This window comes from Anolis sagrei, chromosome 9, assembly GCF_037176765.1.
Source record: "Anolis sagrei isolate rAnoSag1 chromosome 9, rAnoSag1.mat, whole genome shotgun sequence".
In the NCBI taxonomy this organism is placed as follows: domain Eukaryota; kingdom Metazoa; phylum Chordata; class Lepidosauria; order Squamata; family Dactyloidae; genus Anolis; species Anolis sagrei.
Genome location: NC_090029.1, coordinates 19397922 through 19413339, shown reverse-complemented (window position 1 = coordinate 19413339; position 15418 = coordinate 19397922). Strand labels below are relative to the sequence as shown.

Below are 15418 nucleotides of genomic sequence, written 5' to 3'. Positions count from 1 at the left end.
CCTAGTTTCCAACAGACCCCACAATCTCTGATGATGCCTACCATAGATGTGGGCAAAATGTTAGGAGAGAATGCTTCTGGAACATGGCCATACAGCCCGGAAAAACTCACAGCAACCCAGGGATTCCGGCCATGAAAACCTTTCTCCCACCCTGGACACTCCACATATATATAAAACTCACTTGCCTAGTTTCCAACAGATATCTCAACCTCTGAGGATGCCTGCCATAGATGTGGGCAAAATGTTAGGAGAGAATGCTTCTGGAACATGGCCATACAGCCTGGAGAACTCACAGCAACCCAGTGATTCCAGACATAGTGACCCTGTTTGCTGTGTACTAATCTTGTTGTGATAATAATAATAATAGGATTTAAAGATCGAACTGCAAAGACTCTGGCACAAACCAATCAAGGTGGTCCCAGTAGTGATCGGCACACTGGGTACAGTGCCTAAAGACCTTGGCCTGCACTTAAACACAATTGGCGCTGACAAAATTACCATCTGCCAGCTGTAAAAGGCTACACGGCCTTTTACTGGGATCTGCACGCATCATTTGCCAATACATCACACAGTCCTAGACACTTGGGAAGGATCCGACGTGTGATCCAATACATCAGCCAGCAGAGTGATCTTGTTTGCTGTGGACTCATCTTGATGTAATAATAATAATAATAATAATAATAATAATAATAATAATAATATACACTTGGGAGGTGTCCGACGTGTGATCCAACACAACAGTCAGCAGGATGACCTTGTTTGCTGTGGACTAATATTGATGTATTACTAATAATAATAACAACAATATACACTTGGGAAGTGTCCGACGTGTGATCCAATACAACAGCCAGCAGTGACCTTGTTTGCTGTGGACTAATATTGATGTGTTTCTAATAATAATAATAATAATAATAATAATAATAATAATAACAATAATAGTAATAATAATAATAACAATAACAATAATAACAATATACACTTGGGAAGTGTCCGACATGTGACCCAATACAACAACCAGCAGAGTGCTGTGGACTAATGTGGACTGATGTGTTAATAATAATAATAATAATAATACATATCCACAATTGCATCAAACAGACAAGAGTTCTTTCTCCCACCCTGGACACCATTCCACAGATATATAAATCTCACTTGCTTAGCTTCCAACAAACCTCCCAACCTCTGAGGATGCCTGCCATAGAGCATGGCCAGACAGCTCAGAAAACTCACAACCACCCAGTGATTCCGGCCATGAAAGCCTTCGACAACACAATGGCACACTCTCTGTCGCCAGTCAATTCCAGAAGCCGTAAGAGGAATCAGCAAATCTGATCCTTCGCTTTCTTGCACGGGATTGAGTCGTGATTCAATCCCAGGGCCTACGTTCTCGTATATTTGCAACCGCATCTTGATTTCAGTTTGATACAAAGTGGAACCAAGCAACATCTGAGTCTCAAGAAGAACAAGGAGTGGGAAATGTCACTCTTAAGTCATCCAAATAAGGTCAGATCTAAGGCAAGAGGCAAAGTCGGTGAAGCTCGACAATTCCTAACAGCCTCAGGTTCCTTCCTTTTCCCCCCTCAGCCGCTTAAGCGCCCTGCTTGAGTGGTGATGGCACAATCATCAGCATAGATGAAATTCTCCCTAAGGAAGAAATGGATCAACTTGGGCCTTCCAGGTGTTTTGGACTTCAACTCCCACAATTCCTGGCCTGAGGACCCTTCTTTTTCCCCTTCAGCCGCTTAAGCGGCTGAAGGGGAAAAAGAAAGGGCCTCAGGCCAGGAATTGTGGGAGTTGAAGTCCAAAACACCTGGAAGGCCCAAGTTTACCCATGTGTGGGAAAGCACAACAGTGGCCAACATGAGCCAAATGGGAAAGGTCAAGGAATTCATAGCCTGCTACCCCCCCCCTATTGTTGACCACCCCAAGGCAGAGACACATTGAGAAAAGGTCATGTTGTCCCTGGAAGAGGTCACCACGACGCCAGCCAAACCGTTGTCCATGCCATTAAGAAAGCGCCAATCCGCAGGTATTTTTGGGCAGAGAAAGGAAAGAAAGGGAGACCGGAAGAAGGGATAGAGGAAAGGAGAAGGAAAGGAAGAATAGGAAAAACAAATGGTAGGGGAGGAAAATAGGTAGGAATGTAGAAATAATAATAATAATAATAATAATAATAATAATAATAATAATAATAAATTTTGTGGCCTATCTCAGAACAGATATAACAAATAGCAAGAAAAGAAGGTTAAAAAAAATAAAGAATGGAAGGATGGATGGAAAGAATGAAGGGGAGAAAGGAGAAAAAAGGAAGGGAGGGATGAAGAAAGAATGGAAGGAGGGATGGGAAGAATGAAGGGGAGAAAGGAAAATGAGAATAAAGGAAGGGAGGGAGGTATGAAGAATGAATGGAAGGAGGGATGGGAAGAAAGAAGAGGAGAAAGGAGGAAAAGGAGAAAAAGGGAAGGGAAGTATGAAGAAATAATGGAAGGAGGGATGGAAAGAATGAAGGGGAGAAAGGAGGAAAAGGAGAAAAGGGAAGGAAAGAAGGTATGAAGAAATAATGGAAGGAGGGATGGGAAGAAAGAAGAGGAGAAAGGAGGAAAAGGAGAAAAAGGGAAGGGAGGTATGAAGAAATAATGGAAGGAGGGATGGAAAGAATGAAGGGGAGAAAAGAGGAAAAGGAGAAAAAGGAAGGAAAGAAGGTATGAAGAAATAATGGAAGGAGGGATGGGAAGAAAGAAGAGGAGAAAGGAGGAAAAGGAGAAAAGGGGAAGGGAGGTATGAAGAAATAATGGAAGGAGGGATGGAAAGAATGAAGGGGAGAAAGGAGGAAAAGGAGAAAAAGGAAGGAAAGAAGGTATGAAGAAATAATGGAAGGAGGGATGGGAAGAAAGAAGGGGAGAAAGGAGGAAAAGGAGAAAGAGGAAAGAAAGGAAGAAAAATGGAAAAATGGCTAGATTTTAAATTTTTATATATGTGTGTGTGATATATTACAATACAGCAATAAAAGTGAGGTATAATGTAATAAACATAACCATATAATAATAAATAAGGAAGAATGGAGGGGAGAAAAGAAGGAAAAACAGGAAGGAGGGAAAGAAAAAGAGAATAGGAAGGAAGGAAAGTTGGGGGGAAATGAATGGAAAGAAGGAAGAATTGAAGGGATAAATTATGGAAAAGTAGAAGAGAAGAAAGCAAGGAGAGGAGGTTGGGGGAAAAAAGAACGGAAGGGAGGAAGGAAAGAAAACAGAATTGATGGATAGAAGGAGGAATGGAAGAAAAGAAAATAGGAAGGAAGGAAAAGGAAGAATGGAGGAAAGAAAGGAAAATAGGAAGGAAGGGAAAAGGGAAGGGTGGATAGAAGGAAGGAAAAGTAGAAAAGAAAAAAGGAAGGAAAGGAGATAGGAAAAAAGAAGGAATGGATGGAAAGATGGAAGAATGGAGGGGAGGGAGGGAGGGAAAGAAGCAAGGAAAATAGGACAAAATAAAAGAAGGCAAAATGAATAGAAAGAAAGATGAATGGAGGGGAGGGAGGATAGAAAAGAAGGAAGGGAAAATAGGAAGGAAGGCAGAACAGATGAAAGGAAGGAAAAATGGAGAGAAGAAAGGAAAAAAGATGGAAAATAGGAAGGAAGGACGGAAGAAGAATGGAGGGGTGAAAGGATAGAAAAGAGGAAAGGGAAATAAGAAGGAAGGCAGAAGGGATGGAAAGAAGGAAGAATGGAGAGGAGAAAGGAAGGAAGGCAGAAGAGATGAAATGAAGGAAGAATGGAGGGGAGAAAGGATAAAGAAGAAAGGCAAATAAGAAGGAAGGCAGGCAGAATGGATGGAAAGAAGGCAGAATGGAGGGGAGAAAGAATAGAAAATAAGGAAAATAAGAAGGAAGGCAGAACGGAGGGGAGAAAAGAATGGAAAATAGGAAGGAAGGAAGAATGGATGGAAAGAAGGGAGAATGGAGGGGGAAAAGAAAAATAGGAAGGAAAATAGGAAGGAAAATAGGAAGGGTGAAAGGATAAAGAAGAAAAAAAGTAAGAAGGAAGGAAGGCTGAATGGATGGAAAGAAGGGGGAATGGAAGGGGGAAAGGATAGAAAAGAAGGAAAACAGGAAGGAAGGAAGGAAGGAAGGAAGAAGGGATGGAAAGAAGGAAGAATGGAGGGGAGAAAAGGATAGAAAAGAAGAAGGGAAATCAGGAAGGAAGGAAGGAAGGAAGGAAGGAAGGAGGGATGGAAAGAAGAAAGAATAGATGGGAGAAAGGATAAAAAAGAAGGGGGAAACAGGAAGGAAGGAAGAAGGGTTGGAAAGAAGGAAGAATAGAGGGGAGAAAGGATAGAAAAGAAGAAGGGAAAACAGGGAGGAAGGAAGGAAGGAAGAAGGGATGGAAAGAAGGAAGAATGGAGGGGAGAAAAGGATAGAAAAGAAGAAGGAAAATCAGGAAGGAAGGAAGGAAGGAAGGAAGGAGGGAGGGAGGGATGGAAAGAAGAAAGAATAGATGGGAGAAAGGATAAAAAAGAAGGGGGAAACAGGAAGGAAGGAAGGAAGGAAGAAAGAAGGGATGGAAAGAAGGAAGAATGGAGGGGAGAAAAGGGTAGAAAAGAAGAAGGGAAATCAGGATGGGAGGAAGGAAGGAGGGATGGAAAGAAGGAAGAATGGAGGGGAGAAAAGGGTAGAAAAGAAGAAGGGAAAACAGGAAGGAAAACAGGAAGGAAGGAAGGAAGAAGGGCTGGAAAGAAGGAAGAATGGAGGGGAGAAAGGATAGAAAAGAAGGAAAATTGGAAGTAAGACAGAACGGAAGGGAGAAAAGAAAAAGGAAAGTAGAAAGAAAAAGAGGAGAGAAGGCAGAATGGATAAAAGAAGGAAGAATGGAGGGGAGAAAGGAAGGCAAAGTAGAGAAGAAGGGAGGGCTGAGAGAGGGCCCTTCCACACAGTAATAATAATAATATTTATTTATTTATTTCACCAGTCCTATGGCCATTTCAAAATAGAACACGAGCTAAAAAAACCAAGGCGAAAAGGTAAACTGGGTTATTTGAGTCCACACTGCCATATATCCCAGTTCAAAGCAGATACATAATGTGGGGTTGTATCCAGCTGTGTGGAAAGGACTGGAGAGCCTTTCCTGGAAGGGGCGTCCATGGGCTTTTCAGCGCCTTTTTGCAGGCGGAAAGCGGGTGAGGAGGAGGAGGGGGGGGCTCCCCAAGGACCGGGTCTCCTTACCCGCGCCCCCCCCCCCCCGCCTTGCCTGCCTACCTCCTCCTCGCTGCTGCCGCCGCTGTGCTCGCTCTCCTTGGGGGGCAGGTTGCTCATGGTGGGGGGCGTCGGGGGTGCGGAGGGCCTCTCCCCTTCTCCTTCTTCTCCTTCTTCTCCTCCTTTCCGTCCTTCCTTCTCTTTCCCTTCTTTCCTCCCGAGTGAGGCGTGAGGCGTGGGTCCGAGTGGGGCGGGGGCGCCTGCTTTGACTCCCTCCCTCCTTCTGCCCCCCTCCCCTCCCCAGCTGGAGGCACCGCCAGCCAATCACAGGCCCGAGAGGGTCCACGAGCCTCAGCTGCGGGGATGCAGGCGCCCAGGTGCCCCCTCTCCGCCCGCCCCCCCCCACGCCAATCAGGGCGGGAGGGGCAGAGAAGGGGCGGGGCCAAGGAGGGAGGGGCGCGCGCCCGGACGCAGCCAATCCCCGCCCACTCCCTCCCTCCCTCCCTCCCTCCTCCCCCCAGGAAACTTTGGAAACTTTCATGAACTTGCCCGGTCGGACTCTCTTAAAGGGCTCGCCGCCCGACTCCTTCCTTTCCTTTCTCTTTCCTCCCTCGTTTCCTTTCCTTTCCTTTCCTTCCTTCCTTCCTTCCTTCCTTCCTTCCTTCCTTCCTTCCTTCCTCCCTTCCTCCCTTCCTCTCTCCCTCCCTCCCTCCCTCTCTTCCTTCCTTCCTTCCTTCCTCTCTTCCTTCCTTCCTTCCTTCCTTCCTTCCTTCCTCTCTTCCTTCCTTCCTTCCTTCCTTCCTTCTTTCCTTCCTTGTTGCCTTCTCAAATTCTTTTCCCCCTTCTTCCTTACTGCTACGCTTTTGTTTTCCTCCTTCTTTCCTTCTTTTTCTATACTTCCTTTCGTTTCTTTCCTGCTTTCCCAGTTTATTTATCTTTCCTTCCTTCCTTCCTTCCTTTCATCTTTCCTGTCTTCTTTTTCTTTACTTCCTTTCGTTTCCTTCCTTCCTATTCTACATTGTTTCCCCTTCTTCTTTTCCTTCCTTCCTTCCCTTCTTCTATCCATCTTTCTTTCCTGCCTTCCTAATTTATTTCCCTTTCTTTCTTTCCTTTCATCTTTCCGGTCTTCTTTTTCTATACTTCCTTTCGTTTCCTTCCTTCCTTTTCTACATTGTTCTCCCCTTCTTCCTTTCCTTCCATCCCTCCTTCTATCCATCTTTCTTTCCTGCCTTCCTAATTTATTTCCCTTTCTTTCTTTCCTTCCTTCCATCTTTCCTGTCTTCTTTTCCTTCATTTTCTATACTTCCTTTCGTTTCCTTCCTTTTCTTTGCTGCTCTCCTACTTTGTTTTCCCCTTCCTTTCCTTCCTTCTATCTATCCTTCTTTCCTGTCTTCTTTTTCTTCCTTTCTCACACTTCCTTTCGTTTCCTTCCTTCCCTTTCTTTGCCGTTTTCCTACATTGTTTTCCTTCTTCCTTTCCCTTCGTTCCCTCCATCTATCCAGCTTTCCTGCCTTCTTTTTCTTCCTTTCTCACACTTTCTTTCATTTCCTTCCTTCCCTTTCTTTGCTGCTTTCCTACTTTTATTTCCCCTTCTTCCTTCCCTTCCCTTCCTTCTTTTCTGCCTTCTTTTTCTTCCTTTCTCTCCCTTCCTTTCGTTTCCTTCCTTTTCTTTGCTGCTTTCCTCCTTCCTTCCTTCCTCTTTCCCTTCTTCCTTTTTCTTGCCTCCTTCCTACTTTCGTTTTTCCTTCCTCCTTTCCTTTCCTTCTCTCTTGTCTTGCTGCTTTCCTACTTCCTTTCCCTTTCCTCCTTCCTTCCTTCCTCTTCCTTCTTCCTTTCTTTCACAGCAAGAGCAAAGGAGGAAAAAGACTCATCTGCATTGAAGATTCATTTTCCTTTCGTTCCCCATTTGCAAGAAAATAATAATAATGCTAATAATAATGTACTATATGATACCAGTAATAGTACTAATAATATACTATATAATACTAATAATAGTATCCTATAAATATTAATAATAATATACTATATAATACTACTAATAATAGACTATAATACGAATAATGCTAATAATAGTACACTATAAAATACTAATAATATTATACTATATACTATATAATAATAGACTATATAATACTACTAATAATATACTATATACTAATAAGAACATATTATATAATAATTACTATATAATACTAATAATAACAGACTATATAATACTACTATATACTAATAAGAACATACTATATAATAATAATATATAATAATTGCTATATAATGCTAGCAATAATAGACTATATACTACTACTACTAATAATATACTATATAATACGAATAATAGACTATATAATACTACTACTAATATACTATATACTAACAAGAACAAATTATACTATAATTACTATATAATACTAATGATAACAGACTATATAATTATAATAATATACTATATACTAATAATAATATATAGCAATATATACAACCACTACTAATAATAATGTACTTTATTATTATTATTATTATTACTATTATTATTATTATTATTTACTAATATAAGGCTTTTGGGAAGAGCCCAATATTCAGAGACGAATCCCAGACACTTGGACCTCATGTGTATGTGTGCTGTGATGATATGTACCTGTGTATGTATGAATGTGTGTGTGTGTATATATATATGTGTGTGTGTGTGTGATGTTATAGTTTGGCCAAGCCTTTCTCCTTCTTCTTTGCCCAAGATTACAAAGGATCCCACAGCATGGAGCTAGGAGGTGAAAGCGGTGTCAAAACATCAAAACCACGCTAAATCGGCCATGTAGATGAAACCAAATTGAAGTGTGGAGGGGTTCTCTTCATCCTTCGCCTTTAAGACCACCGTTCGTGTTATTTCCCACCCCACCCCACCCCTACCCCCTCTCGTTACGAGTAGCGGTCAATCCCAGCACCGAGAGGAAGGCGCTCTGCACATGCTCAGGAGCGCTCTCGCCCTTGCAATCCGTTGGAAGGAAAGGGGATTCCGTTTCCTTCCTGGGAGAGCGGCCAAGGCCGCATCCTGAGCCTCTTTTTGGAACTCTCTTTCCAGCCCCTTCGTTGAGGAAGGGAATGCGACAATGGCCGTCTCTTTGACCTCCATCTCTTTTGGGGTTTTCCTCCCCTCCTTCCCTTCCTTTTCCATCTTCCTTCCCATTTAGAGCAGGCTTGGGCCAACTTGGGCCCTCCAGCTGTTTGGGATCCCAACTCCCAGCATTCCTAGCAGCCTCAGGCCCCTTCCTTTTCCCTCTCAGCCTCTTAAGCTGAGAGATCAATACATAGAAGATTAGATAGGTACATAGACTGATAGATAGAAAGAAAGAAAGAGAAATAGAGGGTGAGATAGTTAGATAGATAGACAGACTGATAGCAAGCAAGAAAGATTAATAGATAGTTAGATGATTAGATAGACTGATAGGAAGATAGGCTGATTGATAGATAGATCGATCGATCGATCGATCGATAGATAGATAGATAGATAGGCTGATAGATAGATAGATAGGCTGATAGACAGATACAGACTGATAGATAGATAGATAGATAGACAGACAGACAGACAGAAAGATAGGCTGATAGATAGATAGATAGATAGATACATGAATAGATTATTCGAAAGGAAAAAAGGAAGAAACATGATAGATAATTAGACAGATAGATATAAAGAAAGAGATAGATAGGCTGACAGAAAGATAGATAGATTATTAGAAAGAAAGAAAGATGATAGACTGATAGATAGATAGAAAGATAGAGATATAAAGAAAGAGATGGATAGACAGATAGATAGAAAGATAGAAAGATCTAGATAGATAGAAAGAGACAGATAGATATAAAGAAAGAGATAGATAGATAGATAGATAGATAGAGACAGACAGGGAGATAGAGATAGATAGAGATATAAAGAAAGAGATGGATAGACTGATAGAAAGATAGATAGATAGATAGATAGATAGATAGATAGATAGATCTAGATAGATATAAAGAGACAGATAGATATAGATAGATATAAAGAGACAGATAGATATAGATAGATAGACAGATAGATAGATATAAAGAGATAGATAGAGATAGATAGATAGATAGATATAAAGAGATAGATAGACAGACAGATAGATGGATACAAAGAAAGAGAGATAGATAGATTGACTGACTGACAGACAGACAGGAGATACAAAGAAAGAAAGATAGAATAGATAGATAGATATAGTGATAGACAGACAGATAGATAGATATAAAGAGATAAATAGATAGAAAGAGATAGACTGATAGATAGCTAGAGAGATAGATACAAAGAAAGAGATAGATAGATAGATAGATAGATAGATAGATAGATAGATAGACAGACTGACAGAGAGATAGAAAGATAGATATATAGCTAGGTATAAAGAGATAGATATAAAGATAGACTGATAGAAAATAGATAGACAGAGAGATAGACTGAAAGATAGATATATAGCTAGATATAAAGAGATAGATAGATATAAAGAGACAGATAGATAGATAGACTGATAGAAAGATAGATATAGATAGACAGATAGATATAAAGAGGTACAGACAGATAGACAGACAGACAGATATAAAGAGATAAATTGATAGAAAGAGATAGACTGACAGATAGCTAGATAGATATAAAGGGATAGATAGACTGATAGAAAGATAGGCTATTAAATAGATAAGTTGGATGATAGACAATTGGACAGATTATTAGATAAATAGATGATTAGATAGATAGCTATATTAATATTTAATAGCTATTAGATAGATAATCAGAAATAAATAAATATGTTTTCTTGTTTATTATTATTATTTTACTGACACAAAACCACAATATGTCACAACAAACGAGATCTATATGCTGGACTTTGTGTCAAAAAATAACAAGTCGAACACTTCCCACGCGTCTAGGACTGTGTGATGTATTATTATTATTATTATTATTATTATTATTATTATTATTATTATTAGAAACCCAACAAGATGAGTCCACAGCAAACAAGGTCACTCTGCCGGCTGTTGTATTGGATCACACGTCGGACACTTCCCAAGTGTCAAGGACTGTGTGATGTATCAGCGAATAATGCGTGCAGATCCCAGTAAGGTGGCCTTCTGCAGCTAGCAGATGGTAATTTTGTCAGCGCCGATTGTGTTTAAGTGCAGGCCAAGGTCTTGAGGCACTGCACCCAGTGTGCCCATCACCACAGGGACCACCTTGACTGGCTTGTGCCAGAGTCTTTGCAGTTGGATCTTTAAATCCTCTTATATTTTTTTAACACAATTGTGAGGTCAGGAGTATTGTACTCCAAAACTCTGTCTGTCTGAATCCAGAAGCCCCAGAGGAGTTTGGCGTGTTCATTCTTTGTAACTTTTTCCGGCTTGTGATCCCATCAGTTCTTTGTCGCAGGCAGATGGTGTTCGTGGCACAAGTTCCAATGCATCATCTGAGCCACGGTGTTGTGCCTCTGCTTGGAGTCTGTCTGCGCGACCTTCTTGCAGCAGCTGAGGATGGGATCTCTTGTTTCATCTGCTTCCTTACAGGGTCTACATTTGGGATCTGTTGTTGACTTTTCAATTCTGGCTTTGATGGCCTTGGTTCGAATGGCTTGTTCTTGGCCTGCCAGAATCAGGCCCTCCTTTGTCTCCTTTTTCAGAGTTACATTTGTTGTTGTTATTATTATTATTATTATTATTATTGTCCTGTTTCTTGGCAGAAGGTTGGACTGGATGGCCCACGAAGTCTCTTCAAATTCTATTATTCTAATGGCTGGGAATTATAACCCAAAGCTACGAAGGGCACAATGCTGAGAAAAGCAGTATCCTAAGAAAAAAATATTTCAAGCTTCAGAAAGGAAAATCGAATATTGTCTCTGCACCAAATCCTATCCATGCCACGGCAAACAGCTAATGCCCATCTGCTTGGTTTAGAGCTTTCTCCTCGACGCAGGGAAACACAGGGAAAGTGGTCCAACCCTGATGCAGGTCTACCACCTTTCTGAGAACTAGGCCAGTCAATACGGCACCCGCCTTTTAAAAGGCCGAAGCACCACTCAGCTCAGACCAGGAGCCTCTTCCTCCTCCCTGGCCCTCTCTGTCTGCACAGACTTGCAGCCTTTTGCTTGCTTGCTTCCTTCACAGCAGGGAACCCCAAAGCACCTCTCAATGGGTTATTTCCCCCAGCTGGCTCCTTAAGTGCTCTTTGCAAAGCCAGAAGTGACACTGGGTGCATCTATACTGTGGAATTAATGCAGTTTGACACCACTTTAACTGACTCAGTGCTATAAAACTATGGAAAGTTCTCCTTTTAGAAGGTCTTCTCTGCCAAAGACTGCTGGTGCCTCACGGAACTACAAATCCCAGGATCCCATGACAGTGGTATGAAATTGCTTTATTTCTACAGTGTAGAAACTTGGGCCCTCTCTCCAGGTGTTTCAGACTTCAACTCCTACAATTCCTAACAGCCTCAGCCCCCTTCCTTTTCCCCATCAGCTGCTTAAGCTCCCTGCTTGAGCGGTGATGGCACAATCGTCAGCATAGATTGTGGTCCAATTCAATCATTGGTGGGGTTCAGAATGCTCTTTGATTGTAGGTGAACTACAAATCCCAGCAACTACAACTCCCAAATGTCAAGGTCTATTTTCCCCAAACTCTACCAGTGTTCACATTTGGGTATATTGAGTATTTGTGCCAAGTTTGGCCCAGATTTGTGTCCACGGTGCTCTCTGAATGTAGGTGAACTACAACTCCCAAACTCAAGGTCAATGCCCACCAAACCCTTCCAGTATTTTCTGTTCGTCGTGGGAGTTTTGTGTGCTAAGTTTGGTTCAGTTCCATCGTTGGTGGGGTTCATAATGCTCTTTGATTGTAGGTGAACTATAAATCCCAGCAACTACAGCTCCCAAATGACAAAATCAACCCCCCCCCCCAACCCCACTAGTATTGAAATTTGGGCATATTGGGTATTTGTGCCAAATTTGATCCAGTGAATGAAAATACATCCTGCATACCAAATATTTACATGATGATTCATAACAATAGCAAAATTACAGTTATGAAGTAGCAATGAAATAATGTTATGGTTGTGGGTCACCACAACATGAGCAACTGTATCAAGGGGTCTCGGCATTAGGAAGGTTGAGAACCACTAACCTGGAGGGAGGTCAGGCCTGGTGTAGGTGCTCCCATAGTGAGTAATTGGGAAATAATATATATCCACGTCTTCTCTACTCATTAAGGAACTTCCTAAGTTTGGAGAAAAACGACTTTCAAAAAAAATCCCCAAATACCTTTGACACAGTTCTAGCCGCAGCTGTCGGTCTAGTTAAATCAAACTGGATCAGCTACTGATGGCCTGAGCCAAGATTATGCCTAATAATAACTATTTTTCATGGCCGAAATGGATGGCCAGAAACCAAAACACCTTTTGTTGTGGGTTGATTGACAATTGAGTGAGGAAATTGATGATCCTATCCATAAACCAGGCAAATGCACAAGCATATACACCAGGCATTGGCAAATTTTTTAACTTGGGGGGGGGGGGGCACAGGGTGGCTGGGCCGGGAGGGAGGGAGAAAGTTCTCCCGAAGTCCCCTTTCCTCCCTGCCCTTTCCTCCCCTTCCTCTTCTCTTTCAGAGTCAGAAAGTGAAGGAAAGACGGGGAAATTCTTGGACCCCAAAAGGGTTGGCCTTGGTCACGGTGAAATGGTGGATGGGAGAGGAAAAAATGTATCCATTTGACCCCATATTGCCTACTTCTGATATAGAATCCCAGATGTGGAAGAGACCCCCAAGGGCCATCCAGTCAAACCCCCTGCCATGCAAGAAGGCACAATCAAAGCACTCCCGATAGACAGCCTCTGTGGAAAACTCTCCAGAGAAGGAGACTCCACCGCACACCCAGGCAGACAAGGCCACTCTCCAACAGATCTTACTTTCGGGAAGTTCTTCCTAATCTTTTCAGGCAAATCCCTTTCCCTGCCATTTGAACCCATCGCTCCCTTGTGGCCTGGTCTCTAGAGCAGAAGAAAGTCAGTTTTCCTCCTCCTCCTCCTCCTCCTCCTCCTCCTCCTCCTCCTCAATGAGATACCCTTTGAAATCTTGAAACACGGTTCTCATGTTTCCTCTCTACCTTCTCTTTTCCCAGGTAAACAACAAGATGAGTCCACAGCAGACAAGATCACTAAGGAAGAATAAGGAAGCAATAGCTTGGAAGTAATGAGGACTATATTATTATTATTATTATTATTATTATTATTATTATTATTTGAAACACAACAAGATGAGTCCACAGCAGACACTCTACTTGCTGTTGTATTGAATCACATGTTGGAGACTTCCCAAGTGTCTAGGACTGTGTGATGTATCGGCGAATAATGCGTGCAGATCCCAGTGAGGTGGCCTTTGTAGCTGCCAGATTGTAATTTTGTCATTGCCGATTGTGATTAAGTGCAGGCCAAGGTCTTTAGGCACTGCACCCACTGTGCCGATCACCACTGTGACCACCTTGACTGGCTCATGCCAGAGTCTTTGCAGTTTGATCTTTAAATCCTTGTATCATGTCTGCTTTTCCAGTTGCTTCTCCTCAATCCTGCTGTTACCTGGGATTGCAACATTGACAAGCCATACTTTGTTTTTTAACATGGCAGTGAGGGCAGGAGTCTTTCTGCAAAACTCTGTCTTTCTGAATCTGGAAGTCCCAGAGTAGCTTGACGTGTTCATTCTCTGTAACTTTTTCTAGCTTGTGATCCCACCAGTTCTTTGTTGCAGGCAGATGGTCTTTGTGGCACAAGTTCCCATGAACCATCTGAGCAACGGTGTTATGCCTCTGCTTGTAGTCTGTTTGCGCAATCTTCTTGCAGCAGCTGAGGATGGGATCTATTGTTTCATCTGCTTCCTTGCAGAGTCTACATTTCGGATCTGTTGTCGACTTTTTAATTCTGGCTTTGATGTCATTATTATTATTATTATTATTATTATTATTATGAAAATAAGTAGTAAAAGAGGAGAAGGAGGATTTCATCACATAATAGTTGCACCTCCATTTTTTGGGTGGCAAGATTGGTATTTTTGTGGTCCTTGCATATGAGTCGCAGAGCACGATCAAACTTTTGCCCTCCAGGTGTTTTGGACTTCAACTCCCACAATTCCTAACAGTGCTAATGAAAACAAGCATGGAGCCTTATAATATTGGTTCTGCAATATTATAGTTCACTTAACTGCCTCATATGGGTCTGCACCGACCATACAATACAGTTCCAAACAGCATTATACAGTGGAGTAGATCCAGCAGCCAAAGAGATGACAAAGGAGAAGGCGCATGCCTCTCCTCCACTGAGATCTCCTTTACTGGCTTGTGCCAGAGCCTTTGCAATTATTATTATTATTATTATCATCATCATCATTATTACAAGGAAAAGAAGTAGTAAAGTGGGGATTCAATAGGATCTACTTCTGAGTAGATGTTCAAAGGAGCTTTTCCTTTGGTTCCTCTTCAGAAGGAGGATTTCATCACATATTAGTCGCACCTCCATTTTTTGGGTGGCAAAATTGGTATTTTTGTGTTCCTTGCATAAGAGGAGGAGATAACAAAGGAGAAGGTGCATGCCTCTCCTTCACTGAGATCCCCTTTACTGGCTTGTGCCAGTGTCCTTGCAATTATTATTATTATTATTATTATTATTATTATTAGGAAAAGAAGTAGTAGTCGTAATTTTATTGATTAGCCCTTAGGCCATATCACAATAAGAAACAGAACAACAAGGCCTGACAAGACCTGATCACACTCCACGTAGAAAGTTAAAATAAAACACTTACAATAATACAGTAAATACATATGATAAGACATGATAAAACTGATAAACTGATCAAGCTGAGTATATACATCATATTTCATTATCACCCCTACAATTTACCCCAATCAGCCCTACATATGTGGTTCTCAGACGTATTGTTTTGCTTAAGTATAGAGCTGTTTTATATGTTATTTTTGGGTCTTGGCCACACATAAAATATGTTGTTCTGATGTGAGAATCCCAATACATTGTCCGTTTGATATATGGACAAAGGTGGAAGTCTCTCACCTTTTGATACAATTTGCAATCAAACAATATGTGTGCTATATCCTCAATTTCAGGTGCCCCACAGATACCCCGCAGATACAACTCCGTTCATTATAAGGGATGCTGTTAAATCTCCCGTATCTAACCAGATCCGTCATTAT

The 15418-nt window shown here is 41.6% G+C and overlaps 1 protein-coding gene across 2 annotated transcripts in view; it reads right to left on the bottom strand.

Moving 5' to 3' along the window:
* The window catches only part of RBPMS2 (RNA binding protein, mRNA processing factor 2), a 52652-nt gene extending 47171 nt beyond the window's left edge, over positions 1-5481 (bottom strand). Inside the window, exon 1 of one of the 2 annotated variants that reach the window (XM_067471318.1) lies at positions 5249-5481. In XM_067471318.1, the coding sequence (XP_067327419.1) occupies positions 5249-5305 (57 nt within the window). In that variant the 5' untranslated portion in view covers positions 5306-5481. The remainder of the gene's footprint in view (positions 1-5248) is intronic. The other variant, XM_060755593.2, reaches the window with a different exon arrangement.
* Between the last annotated feature and the right edge of the window lie 9937 nt (positions 5482-15418).